The sequence below is a fragment of the Camellia sinensis genome, chromosome 1 (assembly GCF_055761805.1).
Source record: "Camellia sinensis isolate YWXY chromosome 1, ASM5576180v1, whole genome shotgun sequence".
In the NCBI taxonomy this organism is placed as follows: domain Eukaryota; kingdom Viridiplantae; phylum Streptophyta; class Magnoliopsida; order Ericales; family Theaceae; genus Camellia; species Camellia sinensis.
Window position 1 is genome coordinate 147,952,501 of NC_138961.1, and position 19,065 is coordinate 147,971,565.

Sequence of the window (19,065 nt, forward strand, 5' to 3'; positions counted from 1 at the left end):
TCGGCATGTTCGCCGTGCGATCTTTGCCCGCTGTTGGATTTGATCTCGGCCGTTGAATCTTTGTCTTCGTGCCATCCTTACTCTGTGATTTGCCACATCAGCTTCTATATTGCCGAATTTTGATATTCTCTATTAGGACACTTCTAGCGGTTGAATAAATTTTTTATTAAATTTAAATAAAAAAATTGACCAATTTCTCTATTTATTATTAGATTTATGCTTCATACCCCCACTGGGGGTCGACCCCCAGTGAGGTGTCGGCCCCGAATTGGTGCAAAAAAAAAATTGTTTTTTTTTTTTTTTTTTTTATAAGTTTTCAGCCAGTGGGGGCGCGGCACGTCACTGGGGGCGCGACCCCCACTGGGTGTATGTAGCGCTGTTGTTATTATTAATCGTTTTAACGTGAATTATTATACTTTCATCAAAATACAGGATGTCTGAGGGATTGATCGGAAATAGCAAAGTGATTTTTTTTCTCTCAATTTCTGTTTTCCTCAATTCCTTTGCCATTTCTTTTTTTCTCAGCTAACTCTTTTCCGTTTCTTCAACTCTCTCTCTTGATTTTGGTGAAGACCTATTTTTGATATGTGTGTGTTTGTTGTGTTTGAATTTAAAGGTGATTATAAATATATAGAAGTTATGAAGAAGGACAACAATGGTGAAGTAGTAAGGTTTTGATAGTGGACATGGACTTCAGGTCTTAGTTTAAGCTAACAAGGCCTACTTCAACATGCTCAGAGCTTGCAATTTCTCTGACTTTCATATTTGTTGGAAGTAAAGAGAAGCTAATAGAGATAATATGTTTGGTTTGCTCAGCTGTTAAGCAATCTCTGAGGGAGAGAGGTCTTCACATCCCTCCACAGAGGGAAGCCACTTACATGCAGTCCAAGTGGCTCTCTCATAACTGCAAGAAAATCTCTTTCTAAATTTCTCTTCTAGTAGCAGATTATGAGCTAAAAATTTGAACCCAAACAAGTCATAGCATATGTGGTTCCTCAAAAATTAGCAAATAACACCAATAATTTTCTCAAGACTACTCAAGATACCCGGAGGACAACTAGTCGGTCGTCCGGTGGGTCCCACCCCCAACGTTCACACACAGTAAACTGGTGAAAGCTGGCTAGGTCCTTAGTTTGGTGAAAGATTTGAAATGTTCTCAATTTGATACAGGTTTATGCAAATCATTAGAGACCAAAAAAATGTACTTTTTCACCAAATTTAAATTTGGTGATAGATTTGGTTAAATGTTGGAGATGGCCTTACATAATTATAATAGAAGATTTTTATTATATATTTATAAATATAAATTTGTTGTTATTTTGAATTAAGAAAATTTCATTTTACTTACTGTAGTGATTTTTTATAATCGTTAGATGATATAATAAAAATCTTTCATTATAATTAAGTGCTTGTTTGGGATATTTTATAAAAGACAAAAAGTCAAAAAATTACTAAAAAGTTAAAAAGTTATCACCATTTACAAAAATCAAGGGTGGAGCATGCACAACACGAGGCAGAGAGAAAAAGACTGAATGGCCCTTCTTTGTATTGAAAAAAAAAAGTACAAAAAAGTACAAGCCAAATTTGTATTGAAGTGATGATGCATGTTGAAAACAGGAAACACGTTAAAAAAAAATAAAAAGATATATATATATCTTCTGAAGTATACTGCCCACCACACAACTTCAAAGCAATCTGTACTAGCTTCCGTCAATCGTCACTGTTAGTACGCATAGGGGGCATAGGGGTGCAAAAGGTAATTTTGTTATTTTACACAAAATTTTAATATACATTTTTTCGTAAAAAGTCAAAAAGCCCACTTATATAGTTTATCCCAAACAACCCCTAAGTAATAAAAAAGATTACAATAGCCTTGTTTGCTAAGCTAAAAATTGATAGTCAGATAGCAGAAGCTAAAAGCACTCATTTTTAAACTTTCAAATAATTTTTTTTTTTTTTTAATTTATTGAAGTTGCATCTTTTGAATAAGTTATAAGTTGAAGTTATACCAAATAATTTAGCATAAATTTCCAAATTAAAATAACTTATTATCACTTAAAAACTATAACAAACAGTCCCAATATAACGAGATGTTGCACTACCCTTGCACTAGGTTAAACTCATTTTATTAAGGCTTTGTTTGAAGGTTGGTCTTGAGGTGGGGCAATTGAAAGGGGAAAATAAATTAAATTATAATTTTTATATTAGTTGTAATGGAAAATATAAGAAAAGAGAATAAAAGAAAATTATGAAATAAGAAATCAGAGGGACCTTCAAGAATCTCATTTTTTTAGTGAGAACTCCAATTAATATGTGAGAAAAGAAAAAGCGAAAGTGGGAGGTAAAATTTATCAAACTCAAAACAAAGAGAGGGTGAGAGAGTCTCAAGTATCGATCATGGCTTCGCGCAAGAGACCACTCACAAGTAGCTATAAGAAACCCACCACCAATGGGTTTTGAAGATCTACATTTGGTAGCAATTTCTTATTCGCAACATTATTCAACAAACCCTCCTGATCAAGTATCATCATTTGCTTCATATGGTAATCTTCAATCACTGAACTTTATTCACGATTCATTACTTGAAAATTTTGATAAAGTATTTGTGCCCCTCGTGTTCTCTTCCATGTTCATCAAACTTAGTTCTTTAAGTTCTGCCTTTATTTTCCACCTATATCTACATTATTATATGTTTATAAAATTCCATACATAGACACATGTACATATTCTTTATGAATTAGAGACTATAGATACATAGATTTGCTTATCTATGTTCGAGCTACTTTTCAATCATGGAGTGAAATTAAAGAAGCCATTTTGTTTCTAAGCAGTTTGATAATTTAATATTTTCTTTTCACTTTGCATGGCTTTAAAGGTATTAAATTGGTTTTACATTTTTTTTTATTATTTATAAATCTCATATACTTATACGGTTGTTTGTTAAGACATGTTATATTCTATAAACTAGTGCCATTTGCTTTATTTCATTTTGTTTTGTTTTTCTGTTTTATTTGTGGATAAATTTTGTCATTAGTTTCTATAGTTTAAGTGAAGTATTAATTTGATCTTTATTTTTATAATTTGAACAATTTGAAGTTCATATTTTCAATTTTGTTACAATATTGTCCCTTCATTATGTATCGTTAATTACTATTTTGAATGGAAAAATAAAATGTTGTAAGTAATCCATTTTTGATTGGCCTTAAGATTAGGGCACCTTGAAACCTCGATTACTTTTAAGTGCGATCCTTCAAATTGAAGGATTACCTAAACTTAAATCCTTTTCGGCCAAAAACAATTTTTAGCCTTAAAAAAAAATCGAAAAGAGTTTTCAAGGATTAAAGATGTCATTTCGAGCATTCAAATAATTGAACACCTTTTCAAAACCAAAACCTTGTTTCAGCGAAGACGAAGTCGAATTGCATGAAAAGAGGGAGAACACTTCAGAAAATTTCATTCGCAAGTAATCATGCGAATCCACAGGCCTGACAACCTGTAGATGATCATACGGGGAGATAAAACATGCAGATGATCATGCGATGAGACAAACACAACGACTGTCATTAACCCAACATCAGACCGCAAGCATACTTGCCTCTGCAAGTAATATTGGGCAGTTGCAGGTTGCAATTGTCTAATATAGTTTTTTGAAAGTGGTCCCCCTAGCATCTTGGAATATCCCATATGCACACACACACATGCATATATATATATATATGCGTACAAGGTTACTTATAGGCTGATCCTTGGCCTATATATGACCCATTTTGGGTCTCTCTCTCTCTACCTTACCAAAACTTTGTTCAAACACCCTCTAAACACTTTATCTTCTCTATTGAAGGCTAAGCTTATTCTTGGAGTTGTTTAGTTTGCATTTTCTAGCTTTGGAAGGAGACATTAACACACTTTCCTTCATTTTCTTTTCTTTTCTTTCCTCTCTATCCAAACATCCGTATCTTTTTACTTTAATGTAATTCTATAGAGTAGAAATTGAATCTTGGGCTTGAGTGGTTTGAATTATTGCCAAATCCCATTATTATTGATGCAGATTAGTTTTCTATTTTCTTTTTGCTTTCAGTGTTTTCTTAACAACCAAACATGGATTTTTCCTTTGAGAATGGTTGATTCGACTCGCTCAAAGCTTTTTTCCATAGATTTGGGTCTTTACCTTGTTCTTTGAACAAGGTTTACACCCATTTCTATGATTTAGGGGTAGATTCTAGCCATTTTCTTCTCTTTGTTTGTTTTGTTTTGCCTTTTTTAGCATTTACTTCATGGTTTAGAATAATTTTTTATGATGGCAAGATTTACTCATCTTTGATCACTAAGTTCATGGATTTGAGCCTTTATTTGGTTACTCGAGCCAGACTTACCCCCATTTCTATGCATAGAGTCATTTGTCTCTTTTGCTTATTTTCTTGTGCGTTAGCATGATGATAACTACTTGCATGTAGCCCGATTTATCATATTTTATTAGATATTGTCGTTATCTTGTTGTGTTGATGATATATTGAGACGCTACACATGCTTAAAGTGTTTCACATGACATTTTTGTTGTCACCACCTAACCCCCAATGCTTAGGGCTAGAATTATAACTTATTAATTCTAATTGAACCAATTAAGTGGCGCAAGTGGAAGCGAAATAAAAGTAAGAAAACAATTAAAGAGATAATTAACTTCATTACCCTCCTATTTAAATAAAAAGGAAATTCATCCATCGACTTTTATTATTTTATTATTCGGTGACAGACAACAAAACGAAGAAAAATGAAGAAAAGAAAAAAAAGAAAGAAAATAAAAATGTCAACAACAAGTTCTGTGCTGGTCCACTACACGAGGTCATAATCTTTCCTTATATTTTATCATTTGAAAGGGGTAACAGCTATAACCATCTAACATAGTGAAAGATATTGTATCAAAAGTATAGGGGCACAAAATAATCATAGATAAGTGCTTAAATTAAAACATTAAACATAACTTAAACTGAATAAACAAACTATTCAAGTGGAAGAAACTGAAATCCAGAAATTATGTAGGTAAATAACCATAACCATGGTACAAAATAGAACAAAACAGAGGTCACTGGAATAACAATCAGAACAGAAGTTAATGGATCCATGACAAACAGAATGCCACAAAGTAACTAATCAGATGTTAATGGTTATTTAAGTCCCCCAAAGCATAGGACTCTCGTAGTGGTACTTATCAAAAATAAATATTTTTATAAACATTGTCAAATAATTTCTAAAATTTAAACAAACATATCCATGAGTTTCAATTTAAACAAATGGAGTTTAGAAAAATAATTAACATACTTGATATCTAAATATAAATCATAAAACATAACTTGAATAAAAAATTATGGTAATTCAAAACATACGTAAAATATGTTATGGTAACTTAAGGTAGAATATAACTTACCTTAATAATGATTCCTCACTCTTATTTTCCACTGTCAAAGACCGTCTTACCTAATAGTTGCCTTCGGCTAGTATATATATATATATTCTTTTCTCTTGATCTTGAGCAAATCCTGCCTTTTTATAGAGAGGCAAATGTGGGTATCAAGCCACAAGGCTGCCCACATGTCTAATCTTCCTTCCTTAGCCATTAATTCATGCTTATTTAAAATTCTTAACTTTAGGTTCAATTCTACTTTGGCCCAATTCTTAAACTAATTATATACTTATAATCCCTAATTTAATTACACTTTATCTCATATACCCATAACATTCAATATTTTATTTTACTCTAATTATCTATATATAGATGTTTTTACGTGGTGTTTAATTAAACATTTGGGGCGCCACATTTCTCTCATCTTAAATGGAAGTTTGTCCTTAAACTTGACGTACCTTGATTTTCAAAAATGTGTGGGTGTTTGGCCCGTATTTGATTTTCGGTTTCCCAAGTTGCCTCATTGACACGATGATTTCTCCATAAGACTTTCACAAGAGGCATAGTCTTGTTTCGAAGAACCTGATCACGACGATCGAGAATCTGCACTAGTTATTCTTCATAAAAGAGATCCTCTTGAACTTCTAGATTCTCATAATCAATAACATGCTCTGGATCTTGAACATACCGTCAGAGCAACAAAACGTAAAACACATTGTGGACATTGGACAGTTTAGGTGGCAGTGTAAGGTGATATACCACAGGAATAATCCTTTCTAGTATCTTGAATAGCTCGATGTAACGTGGGTTTAACTTTTCTTGCTTTCCAAATCAGATAACCCCTCTTGTTGGTGAGATCTTTAGGAACACACGATCCCCTATTTGAAATTTCAAGTCCCATCTCCGTGTATCTACATAGCTTTTTTGGTGACTCTAGATAGTGCGAATTCGCTGTTGGATGAGTTGAATTTATCACTTGTTATTTGCACGATTTCAGGGCCTATCAACCTCCTGTCTCTGACTTTTGCCTAACACAGAGGTGATCGACACCTTCTTCAATACAATGCTTTATATGGTGCCATTCTAATGCTTGTTTGGTAATTGTTGTTATAGGTGAATTCCACTAAACGTAGGTGCTTATCCTAGTTACCTTTAAGGTCTAGCACGCGCATACGTAACATATCTTCCAAAGTCTGGATTGTTCTTTCAGATTGTCCATCAGTTTGTGGGTGATAAGCAGTGCTAAACTTTAGTATTATTCCCAAAGCTTCTTCCAATTTGCTCCAGAAGTGAGATACGAAGCGGGATCTCAGTCAGACATGATCGAAACTAGGGTACCATGCAATCGAATAATTTTCTTGATGTATAAAGTGACAAACTTATTAAGGGAGTACATGATTTTGATTGGCAGAAAATACGCTTCGTCAATCGGTCTATTATAACCCATATTGCATCATTCTTTGAGACTGACAGTGGTAGCCCAACCACAAAGTCCATAGTAATGTGCTCTCATTTCCATTCAGGAATAGGGAGTGATTGCAATGTTCTTGCAGGTCTTTGATGCTTTGCATTAACACGTTGACAATGCAAGCAGTTAAAAATGTGGTTTGCTATGTCTCTTTTTATTCCTGTCCATTAGCAGTATTCCTTTAGATCGTGATACATCTTCATATTGCCAAGGTAGACCACAAACCTCGAGCTGAGCTTCTACCAATATCTTCTTCTTGAGTTCTGGAAGGTTGGGTATGCAAATTCGATTTCAAAATTTTAGCATCTATTGCTTATAGTGAAGTCAGGATCGGGCATACTTTTTTGCTCCTCATACTTTTTCTTTAAAAGTTTATCTTCACATTAGCGTGCTCTAATTTCTTCAATCAACGCAGATTCCACTATTATGTTAGCGAGCAGTCTATTAATCTTGCAAGGAATGAGGGTACATGCCAAACTTCTGGTAGTCTTTCGACTCAGCGCGTCTACTACCACATTAGTTTTGCCTGGATGCTAATGGATCTCTACGTCGTAATCCTTCATAAATTCTAGCCATCGTTGTTGCCTCATATTCAGTTCTTTCTGTATAACAGATATTTAAGGCTCTTGTGGTCAGTGTAAATCTCGCAGGTCACACTATAGAGGTAATGACGCCAGATCTTGAGGGCGAAGATCACCGCAACCAATTCTAGGTCATGGGTTGGGTAGTTCTTCTCGTAAGTTTTTAGTTGACGTGAGGCATATGCAATGACTTTGCCATTTTGCATAAGAATGCAACCGAAACCATTGTATGAAGCATCACTATAAATTATGAACCCATCCATTCCTCTAGGGAGTGCTAGTATAGAAGCTAACACCAATCTACTTTTTAACTGTTGGAAGCAACGTTCTTGTTTGTCAGTCCATTCAAAGGGTGTGTTTTTCTGAGTTAGCTAGGTCAAGGACGCTGCAATCTTCGAGAAATCTTGCACAAAGCATCGATAATAGTTGGCTAGACTTAAGAAACTTCGAATCTCTGACACATTAGTAGGTCGTGGCCAATTCATGATTGTTGCAACATTTTGAGGATCAACGGAGATGTCATCCTTGTTAATAACGTGATCGAGAAAGTGTACACTAGTGATCTAGAATTCGCATATCCTCGCATATCATGGAACTCGATATCTTGTTGAGCTGGGCTGACCTGTACTCTAATTTGCACTGCTCCCATCACCTCTCTGCTTGTATTGTCATACGCTCGAATCACCTGGGCTGTAGGCACAAAATCCGCCAGTTTCAAACCAATGGCATAAGCTGTGCGCGATGGGCAGACGTTGATTACTGACCCGGTGTCGACCAATACCACTCGTACCCACTTTTCTCGACACTCCACTGATATGTACAGAGGTTTGTTATGTGAAGAGCCTTCTGGCAGCAGTTCCTTGTTTGAGAAGGTTAGAGTTAGCGCAACGCCTCCCGGGAAGACTAATCCCACCAGTTGTTTCGGGGTAGTGTCGATGGACAGCTTAGCTTTATCCATCGCTAACAATACAACCTATTTGTGCACTCGCGAAGCCATAAACAGACCTCAGATAGATATGTCAGCTTGAATCTTCTTCAACTGTTTCAACACAACCTCTTCTGTCAACTGTTCTTCTTTCTGCTTCTCGACTTCTTTATCCTTCTTGGATGCCTCGGGTTGGTCCAGATGTGGTGGTTTGAAATATCGGTCACTTCTTGTTATATGGTCAACCTCTTCCATATACCAAGTGTTGTTAGAGAGGTCTTCACCCCAATCCTTATCAGTATGAGCTAGGTGTAGGTCGTCGTCATCCCACCAAATTCCTTCGGCAGCCGACAAGCATTCGTCCAACTCTGTTTGGATTATTTTCTCGTCACAAATCTCCCCCACAGGGTGTTGGGCTTTTCCATCTTTCCAGTCATTTTCATACATTTCTTGCTCGAACTGCTTCAGCGCTACTTATTGTTCAGTATGTACAGTACTAACAATGCCCAGTTCTTGAGCCAATTGTTCTACATCGGTGTTTTCCGGCAGTTTACTCTTCTCATCAGCCATTCCAGCTATTACAACAGTTTCCACTTTCTGTTCTTCCGACTTCAATTCAATTCCCTCATCTCTATCGAGTTCACCACTTAGCCATCCAGAATTGTCTGTCGACCCATTCAGATCAAACCAATCACTATGCACGTCCCCTTGATCTTGCTCATCAAAGAACTACAAATTGTTTATGTCCTCTTCCAGGTCAGCCATATTATCTAATCCCTGACTTGGACCATCATCTCAAACTACACCGACCTCCATCTCAATTGGCAATACCACTTCCGGTTTAGCTTGATTGATTGGCATAATATAGGAGTATGGGTTGTACATTCCTTCAAGTCTTCAGAGCCCTCGGGCAACAAACTTGTACTCTCATCGACCAATCCCTCTTTTTCTACCTTCGTCACCACCACAGGTTCAAGTTGGAGTGTAAACATGTTCATCATACATAAGTCTATGCTCTCAGGGATGAATAACGCCAGTTTGGGTAGGTGAGAACGGGTGATATATATACTGGAGTCATAAGGGACGGCCAATGTATGGATGAGGTTTATATGCTGGGGTGAAAAGACTTGGTTATGTGGTGGGAGAGGATTTGTAGTGACGTTGGGTTTTCGGGGAGGTGCTATCACCTTATTATTAATGAGATCTTGAATCTCATGACGCAGCCTATAATATTGATCAGTGTCATGACTGTGCTGCTGATGAAAAACACAGTATTTGGCTGGGTTATGTTTCGGAGGAAGAGGATCGGGCAGTGGGAGTTGTTCTAACGGCTTAAGATGTCCGTTTATAATCAGGACCCCTAGGGCTTTGGATAAAGGCATGTGGAGCGGAGTAAAGACCCTTTGAGATCAGGCCTGATTGGTTGAGTTTTGTGGAGTTGTGTTGGATGTGTTGGTGAAAGGGTGGGCAGTTTTGGATGTGGTGATGACCATACTCACATCCGAAGGTCGTGCAGAGGTGCTAGCACTCGTGGTTGCATTGGAGCTGCGTGTAAAGGGCCTCTTGGGTTGTTCATTCACATTGTCTATTAGCCCCTGTTTCATCACATCCTCGATTTGAACCCCTATCTCATGGAGCTCAGCAAATGTAAACAAAGGCAAGACTATCATCTTCTGTAATAATCTCCCTTACAAGTTGCGAACCACCATTCTGATTTGGTCCTTTTCAGACGGCTTGATAGTCATCATGGAGGCCTTAGCCCTCCATCGGGTCACAAAATCTGAGAAGCCCTCCTTTGGCTTCTGGCGGGTCGCTTCAAGATCACGGGTTGTGACATTAATCTAGTTATTGTAGGAGTACTGTGTGATGAAGGCCTCAGTCATTTCCTCCCAACTTCTTTTCACAGAGTCCTCAAGCTTCGCATAGACCATAAGATCCTCGGAGCCGTCGAACCGGTCTATGTGCGGCATTTTGAATCTGTCTGGTAGAGTTACTGTGGAGTCTATGTATCCATCCTCAATGTCAGGGATTGAATTCACACCCTATGCCCGTTTGAAGAGCTTTTCTAGCTTGTTGACCTTTAATGCAGTGGGGTCAACCTTGAATTCAAATGGCGCATCCGTTTGGTACACTGGTGCCTTGGAGGTCTGAGGTGGGATCGGATCTACTGGAATGCCCAGATTCTCTTGGACATTGACAGTGACTTCGAGTGCTGGAATACCCATTGGAGGTGCATGGGATGTGGAGGCTACTGCCAATTGTGGTTGCTATTGCTGAAGCATATTTGTTACTTCTACTTGGCGGGCTGTGACGTCAGCTTGGCGGGCAGTATCTAACTGCATAGTCTCAATGGCCTGCTGGAGCTGATGAAGCATATCTTCCATGCTAATTGGGGGATGTTGAGCTATCAGAATTGGCGAATACTCTTTTTCTGGAGTAGAAGTAGAAGACTGAGCCTGATTGGGCGTAGGTGAATTAAAAGGTGACTGCTGGACTGGTGAATTATGCCTGATCCTCTTCCGTTTGGTAACCGGTGGAAGTAAAGCAAACACTGGCTGTCCCCTAACAAGATTCCCGGATCTGGAAAGTCACCTTACATAGGTCCACACTACAAGAAATGTCACTTTTGGCTACCAAAATATTGGTCACCAAAAGTCACTTATTTAGTCGCCGAAACGATTTAACGACCAAAATTTTTTGTCGCTAAGCTCCTCGCCTTTACCCTGTCGGCAATAGTATTGGCGACTAAAATTTGTTTGGTCGCCGAAAGTGTACACATTTGGCTACTAATCTTAGTTTAGTCGGCAAAAGGTATGTTTCCGCCACTAAAGTATTAGTCGCCGAATGAGGCTTTTTGGCTACTAACTTGTTGTGGTCGGGGAAGGTATCACTTTTAGCTACTAAATAATTGGTCGCCGAAAGTACACATTTGGCTACTAATCTTAGTTTAGTCAGCAAAAGGTATGTTTCCGCCACCAAAGTATTAGTCGCCAATAGTTTCTTTCTCTCATTCTCAAATCTTTTAGCTACTAATTATTTGGTGGCAAAAACGTTTTGGGTTATGTTTTTGCTACTAAATTATTAGTAGCCAAAACTTTTGATTACCTATTTGGCTACCAAAACATTTGGTGGCCAAATAATTTTTTGTTTTTTTTTTAAAAAAAAAAAATTTGTAAACAACCTGTATTCATTTATATTACAACCTATACCCTGTATGGAACAATATAATCCATCAACACTAAAATATGTTATCAACCATTAAAGAATTTAACAACGTGCACACATTTCAATTCCAAGCATCTAAAAAAGTAATCTTCAACGTCCAATTCTATATATATTACAAATTCCATACAGTCCAAGTCTAATCCGACGTCAATAATTTAAATCCATACATAATTTAAAATCTTCAAGCAAACACTTGAAGTGACTCAAAACATCCATATGGCAGCCTAAAGAATTCTACCACAAAGCACAACTACAACCAGACTTCAAACAATGGCTAAAGAATAACTAAAATGGTCTCTTCTCCGCGATACATTCACCTCTCATACACAAATCCTTCGATAGCGTTGAAATTTTTTTTTTAGAACTCATATTAACTAAAGGAGCACGAAAAATGATAGCAAAAAGCCAAAGCCATTAGCATTAGTCAAATGCATCGTCATCATCATCAGGAAGGGGCTGGCTAGCCGCTGCAGAAAGCTTAGCTTCGTGCCTGTAAAGAATACCAAAGGGATAAGAAACACCACAAATTGATCATTAACAGCAACTCATAAATTTTCATTCCTGGACTCTAATGTTCCCACAAGTTAAAAATTTAAGAACTGTGAACCACCACCACCACCACCACCAAAAAATAAAATTTGAAATTTGTTTATGAAATTTTGTTTTTCGTATTTTTTAATCTTTGGTGGATTTTTTTTTCATATTTTAATCAAATTTTTCTTATATGTTTAAATGCACCTAATCTAGATGCAACTAATGATATTATCACACTATTTTTTCATTACATCATGATGCAACTAATGATATTATCACTCTATCTTTGGTGGGTTTTTTATCACACTATTTTTTCATTTTTCTAATGATATTAATTGAAAAGGTTCCTTTGGAGAGTTCCCCTACAAGGATAAAGATAATTATTTGTGATGTTTTCTTGCTTATCTTTATCTAATAGTCCCCTGCAACTAATTGCTTATCTTTATCTAATAGTCCACAACTCCACCAGTATAAAGAAACAAAAAATAAAATAACAAACAATGTGCTATTCCATTACCCTGCAAGCTTCCTGGCAAGGTGCAAGAAAGGTTTTTCAAAGTTATAGTTACTTTTAGCAGAGATTTCATAGTTACTGCACATTGCCCATGAATGCTGTAAATAGAAACAGAAAATTCCAGAGCAAATTAGAATTGATAATAAAGGTGGCCTCAAATGCCAATTACCACAAAACTGACCTTGATAAAATTCAGAATATTGCAATGGATCTAAATTCTATTGAATAATAATATTAGAGAAATTATATTCACTCTCCCCCGTTAGCCTCTCACACTCCCGTTGTGAAAGGTTAAAAGAAAAGTGTGAAAATCATTTCACAAATATTATCTAAAGAAAAAATAATTCATTTTACAAATTACAAGTATTTCCAAGTAAATCAACCCATAGAAAATGATACAGCTCCATTTCTTTTACCAAATTGAAAATCAAAATATAATACAATACACCACAAAAGATCTTCCAAAAGTTATCAGCAAATACAAATCCTTACAACTAAACATGGAAATATTCTTCTAAATCAAACTATATAGGAAAGCAAGTTATAAATCTTTTTTTGGGTGAATAAAAGTTATCTCTTGTTCTCACTTTCTTCCAGCCATTGTCTCATCACCATGGAAACTATAGTCCATTCTTCAGTTAAATTCATAATAGCCTCCAAAGATGGATACACCCAAAAAGATTAGCATAGCTTCTATTAAACTAATAAACTAATGACCATTTGAATTTCAATTTTTGCAACATCATATCAAAATATCAAGTAAAATCCATAAGAACAACACTTTACCAAGCATGACCAACGTAATGTTCCTATGGTTACAGTGCCATTATGCTGTAGTATTCCTATCAAAGAAGGCATACTTCCTACATATACTCCCCAAAAAATACTAAATGTAATACTGAAATTGACACACCCATGAGTTCTTAGAAGCCGCCGTAACTGCGCCATACTGCAAATCGACAACAACGACAGAGAGCATTCTTGCGATTGAGGCAAAATACTAAATGTTCCGCGTTTATTGAATTAGTACGTTGTGCTTCATACAACATATTATAACACGACTTGGGCACCATAAAACGTAACAATAGAATCAAATAAAATATAAATAAGGATGTCTATTAATCGCCTAACCTGCCTTGATTGTTAGAAACACGTATCAAACTAGTTAAAATGCTATGATAAACAGGACTCATTTAAACTTAAACCTAGAATAAAAAATAATGGTTCAATTTCCAAGAGAAATGAAAATCCTCACTCAATGGCCCTACAAATGAAAATCCTTACTCAATGAAAATCCTCACAAAATACTAAATCTTCACCGGGTATGTTCAATTTCAATGGCCCTACAGTTGCAACTTGCTAGTACCTAATCATAAGAATGTTATGAGACTGCTCATGGGATCAATAAAACATGATATTCATGAATCATGGGCATTTCATACGTAGAATACATGTGTTACAGTGTAATAACTCTCACCACTGCTTACCGATAAACACTGATTACCGTTGAACTGAACTGATTATGACTAATAACTGAACTGATTATGACTGATAAGTGAACTGAATAAAGTACTGAACTGACTGACTGAAAACTGGAACTGAATCGACTGAGTATATATATTAATTTGTATTCTATCTGTTTGATTGTTTATTTGATCTGTTCATGTTTTATGTTCAAACTGCTAATTGGAGGCCTTATCGGCGGCCGAACCGGGAATTGATTGATGTTTTATGATCATCATAATTTATGTGATTTTATGGTATATTTATTTGAAAACTGATTAGGTATGATTAAATTAGATTAAATATTGATGGATTGCAAGTTTTGGATTTAATTACCAAACTAACCCTTAGTGGACCTCTATCTCACACACATTTGAGCCTTATACTTGATATGAACATTTGCTCAGCCATTTCTTTTGAGCACATCACCGACTAGAGAGAGAGAAATAGGGAGTTAGAGTGAATTCATCTTGAATTGCTTAGAGAATTGAAATATAGATTACATATTTGAGCTCCTAGTCTTCTAATTCAAGACATAGGTAAGGATTTCATCTTCTCATTCTTGTGTTTGAGCTAATTCTTGCATGGTCCATGTTAAATTATAGAGCTAAGCCATGTTTTAGTTCATACATGTTGATATAGAGCATAATCCATGCTTGCATGTTTGAATTGTTGGATTTTGAGTTGAGTTCAAGGCAAATTGTTACATGCATGTCCATGATTTTGTAATAGTCCATGTTTTCATCTTGTTTTTGGATCAATTGGCTCCTTAGAGCATCAAATTGAAGCTTCAAAATGATTTGAATTCATGCATGCTTGCATGTTCATCTTGTTCTTGAAAAATGGTTTGAAATTGAGTTTGAGTTAAACACCCTTGGGCTTTGATTTCTCAAATTGAGTTTTGAATCATGTTTAACTATGTGTTTAACAATGTTTTCTGAAAATTCAGCCCAAGAGGTCGAGTTTTGAGTTGTTAAAACTTGGTTTTTGGCTTGGAGGTGCAATCTGGGTTTTCCAGATTTTGCACTCTCGCTCGAGCGTGGAAGTGGCGCTCGAGCGTGGAATCCGAGCATCCAGTATTTTCTCTGCACTGTTTTACAGTCCGCTCGAGCGGAGGATTGGGCGCTCGAGCGGAGGCATATGTCTCACGATCGAGCGGGCGTCGAGTGCCCGTCGAGCTGAGATTTCACCCATCCAGTACTTTTACAGTACCCTTGAGCGGGAGAGTTGACGCTCGAGCGTGTACCTTTGTTGCATGTCCGCTCGAGCGGGTGAACCTGCGCTCGAGCGGGACTCTGTTTTTCTGAAACTTCTGAAACTGCTTTTTGAGTACATCTTTGCATCCTCATCTCATTCTACGCATTCTTAGGCCTAGTTTAAGGCATCTTACTGAGGATATAGATGTAGAACACACCGAGGCATTGGGGTTTAAGTTATTATCTTTCCCAGCTGTGTAGCTTAGTGTGTTCAATCTGTTAACTGTGTAGGGTTGGCGACTGGGGAGGCACGCTCTAGCATACCGTAGCCCAAACTCTGTGAGTAACGATTGTGTAAAGATATGTTCACAAATGATTATCTTCTGAACAACTGAACTGTATTGTTTTCTGAACTGATTACTGTTAATTGAATGAATGTATGTCCTATATTCTGAACTGTATTGTGGCATCCTTAGCACCTACTGTTTACTGTTACTGTGACAGAATTCTCTGTCGGTTCCCTTGTTGGAACCACTACTGTTTACTGACTGATGGCCATCATTACTGTTCGGTCTTTTAAGACCTACTGCTTACTGTACTGTTATGCTAATGGGTGTACCACATATAACTGTACTGACTGAACGACTGAAATACTGATTTAATGAACTGTTTTCATTATTGCAAGGACATTCATTCTTAACCCCTTTACGCATTATGTTATTCACTGGGCTTTAGCTCACTGCTCATATATATATGTAGGTGTGTAGGCACCAGACCTCGGCTAGGAGCGTCAGGGTTACTCCAGTTTTGTCAAGCCAGCCTATGTGCCTCACTGCGAGGTTCCGAGCCTATCGTGTTAAGGCTTATGGGTGTTTTGCAATTCCCCCTTCTGTACTGTCTTACTGTTTTATAATAACCGAATGGATTGTATAGACTGCGTGTTTACTGCACTGTTATGTAAAGGGTTGAGTCCCTAGTCTGAATGATTGTACAATTTGTGGATATTGTTCTGTACTGATTACGTACAAATGTATGAAAAGTCTTTTTGCATACAGACTGTCATAGCTCATTGGACATTGTTTCTTTACTGTTTTGGCTTCCGCCAGGCCCTGTACTCTATTTTACTGTTCTACTGTTCTGCAGGCCTTCGGTAATCTCGGATTACTGGCCGGTTACGGTGCTAAACCCATAGGGCCGGGTTTGGGTCGTGACATACAGGTAAAATGTTGCTCAACTTGAATCAAGCTACAAACCAAATTTATGTCATGGAGTATTACTCATGATGAGTTTAGAAACAAACAAAATATCCATTGGTGGTGAAATCAGCACAAAAATATAATGGAAAGGGGTCTCCCCCAACATCTAAGGCAATTAGGACCAAACAAATGCAACAAAAAGTGTAGTTGATGTTATTAGGGAAGTAGACACTCATACCGCAGTCCATGGTTTGTACTGCTGCAAGAACCAAGGCATGACAGGGAGGAGGATTTTTTGTGAAACAATCTGTTTCATACAAACAGGCCAAATCTTTTCAACTATGTGGTTCAACCACCGCACAGTTTCAGAATCAGAGAGCACCTATAAAAGGCAAAAGGAAATTAAACATTTATACCTATCTATATTAGCAACAAAGAAAATTTTTGAAGGAATCTAAATAAATATATATATATATATATATTTGATAAATAGATCTAAATATATGCATATATACATAATTACATACATACAATATAACCAAGCCAAAAAAAAAAAGAAGATGCAAAGAAGAAATAATGCCCCAAATTGACAATAAAGGGAATATATAAACAAAAAGAAAAAGGCAAATATGATATTAAAGTTTTAAATTCTGAAATTTTCACTATTTCGTACCCAAGAAAAGACACCCCCCACGGCTGCCGTGAATTTAGCCCAACATAAGTAAGTACGTACTAAGTTCAATAGTTTTTTTGGCCCTAAAACAGCATAAAACAGGATAGTAAAACTCTATTTCCTTTTCTTAACCTCAATTTTCCTCATTCTCATCAACAAAACACAGAGCAAACCAAAGTGTTGCACAAAATAGGCTACATATATAAGGTTGGTAATTTCTGTAAGACAAAATCTAAGTCATTTGTAATGTATTTCGGGCTGGTTGTACGGTTAGTAGGGCAGTTGCAGATGTTTGAAGAAGTGTTTGTAGTCTAAGTCATATGTAGTGTCACTTGTGTTTTTTTTCTTTTTGCAATTATTGTGCTGATGAATATGATTTAAACTGATAATATGTAAATTAACAAACTTAACGAATTGTCCATAAAATTAATTTCACAAACCAATTGAAGGAAAAATCATCAAAATCAAAGAGATAAAAACTTACTCGTCTTTGATTAGAATTTCTTTTTTCTTCGAATCGTAGTTTTCTCCGCAATCGCTTAACATACCGCTTATGAACCTCCAAAAACAGAATCACAAGTGTGAATTAAGCGAGACGTTACTCATCCATGAAATATAATGACTAATTAATTACACACAATAAACACATACACTGATACATATATATGAATAGGTACATTACTTTACTTACCAGAAAAATAGTTTATATGTATCATATATATTTAGAGCCAGTGAAAATAGTTTTTTTCAAGCATACAAACTTATGTATATAATAACACAACCAAAAATATGTATATACACAATGAATTGAAGTACCAACCACAAAGAACTGCTCAGATGGGTATCTACGGATCCAAATATCTCTGCATCTATTCAATGCAATCTTCATTCTCTTCATCCAAAATAATTTTGCTATGATTTTTGAGAACCTTGAATCACAGTATTGCCTGTAAAAGACCTGAAAATGGACTGTTATATTGGATTACATTGTGTTTGGGTGCTCAGAAAACAAAGGAAAAGCAAACCAAATCCCAAAAGTTAACTTAGCCCAAATTGTGAACTTTTCTGGGCAACCGAACAGAGTTCAAATTAGAACATATCAAATAATAGCTTACCGGATTGAAGGTGTGACAAAACCAGACCCATTGAATATCAATAGGAGGAAGAATCATTAGGGGATGATGAGTTGATGTTGATCCAACCGTAAGATCAAAAATCAATGGCATCCAAAGCTCATCATACCTGAATAAAACCAATCAATCACAAAATCATCAAACTCAATTCGACATTAACTACGCTCTGATCAGATTACTTACAATAAGACTTTCATTGACCTACACACGCCAAAAAAAAAAAGTGTTATGACCTTCGTACAGATTCGAGAGTAGTGGGTTTGGTGTGGAACCAATGAGACTCGTCCACGATTCTGAGAAACCAGCCAACTCGGTGACCCAGTTCTCAATCGGAACCCTATCTTGCGAGCAACGAACATTGAGAGAGAAGGGGGGAGAAGGGGAGAGCGTTCTCAATCTGAAACCCTACCTTGGGCACAGCGAGCACTGAGAGAGAAGGGGAGAGAGGGAGGAGGCAAAAATCGAGGCCGAGTTGGAGAGGGAGGGTATAGAATAGAGAGGGAGAGAGAGAGAGATAAATAGGGAATGGGGAAGGAGACGTGGGTAGGTGGGAGAGGGAGATAGGGTTTGGGCGGGAATAAATTATCATCCGAACCATTGATGTTTATCAAAATTAATCTGAGCCTTTGAATCTAAATGTACCTCACATACATTTTATATATTTTTAAAAATCTTCCTCCCTTATTATATAGATTATATATATATATATATATATATAT

The 19,065-nt window shown here is 36.6% G+C and overlaps 2 protein-coding genes across 2 annotated transcripts in view; both read right to left on the minus strand.

The window, feature by feature from the left end:
* The window catches only part of LOC114296038 (actin-7), a 3,223-nt gene extending 3,124 nt beyond the window's left edge, over positions 1 to 99 (minus strand). The window contains exon 1 of the mRNA XM_028240324.2: positions 1 to 99. This exon is cut by the window's left edge and continues 275 nt beyond it. The gene's annotated coding sequence lies outside the window, so the exon portion shown is untranslated.
* Positions 100 to 16,757: 16,658 nt separating this feature from the next.
* On the minus strand, positions 16,758 to 18,780 carry LOC114287794 (glycine-rich domain-containing protein 2-like). Its single transcript, XM_082886631.1, has 5 exons — positions 18,580 to 18,780; positions 18,329 to 18,455; positions 18,034 to 18,171; positions 17,698 to 17,772; positions 16,758 to 16,847 (listed from the first exon to the last, which is right to left on the minus strand). The coding sequence occupies exons 2-5, from the start codon at positions 18,437 to 18,439 to the stop codon at positions 16,773 to 16,775; spliced, it is 399 nt and encodes a 132-aa protein (XP_082742757.1). The 5' UTR covers positions 18,440 to 18,455; positions 18,580 to 18,780; the 3' UTR covers positions 16,758 to 16,772.
* Between the last annotated feature and the right edge of the window lie 285 nt (positions 18,781 to 19,065).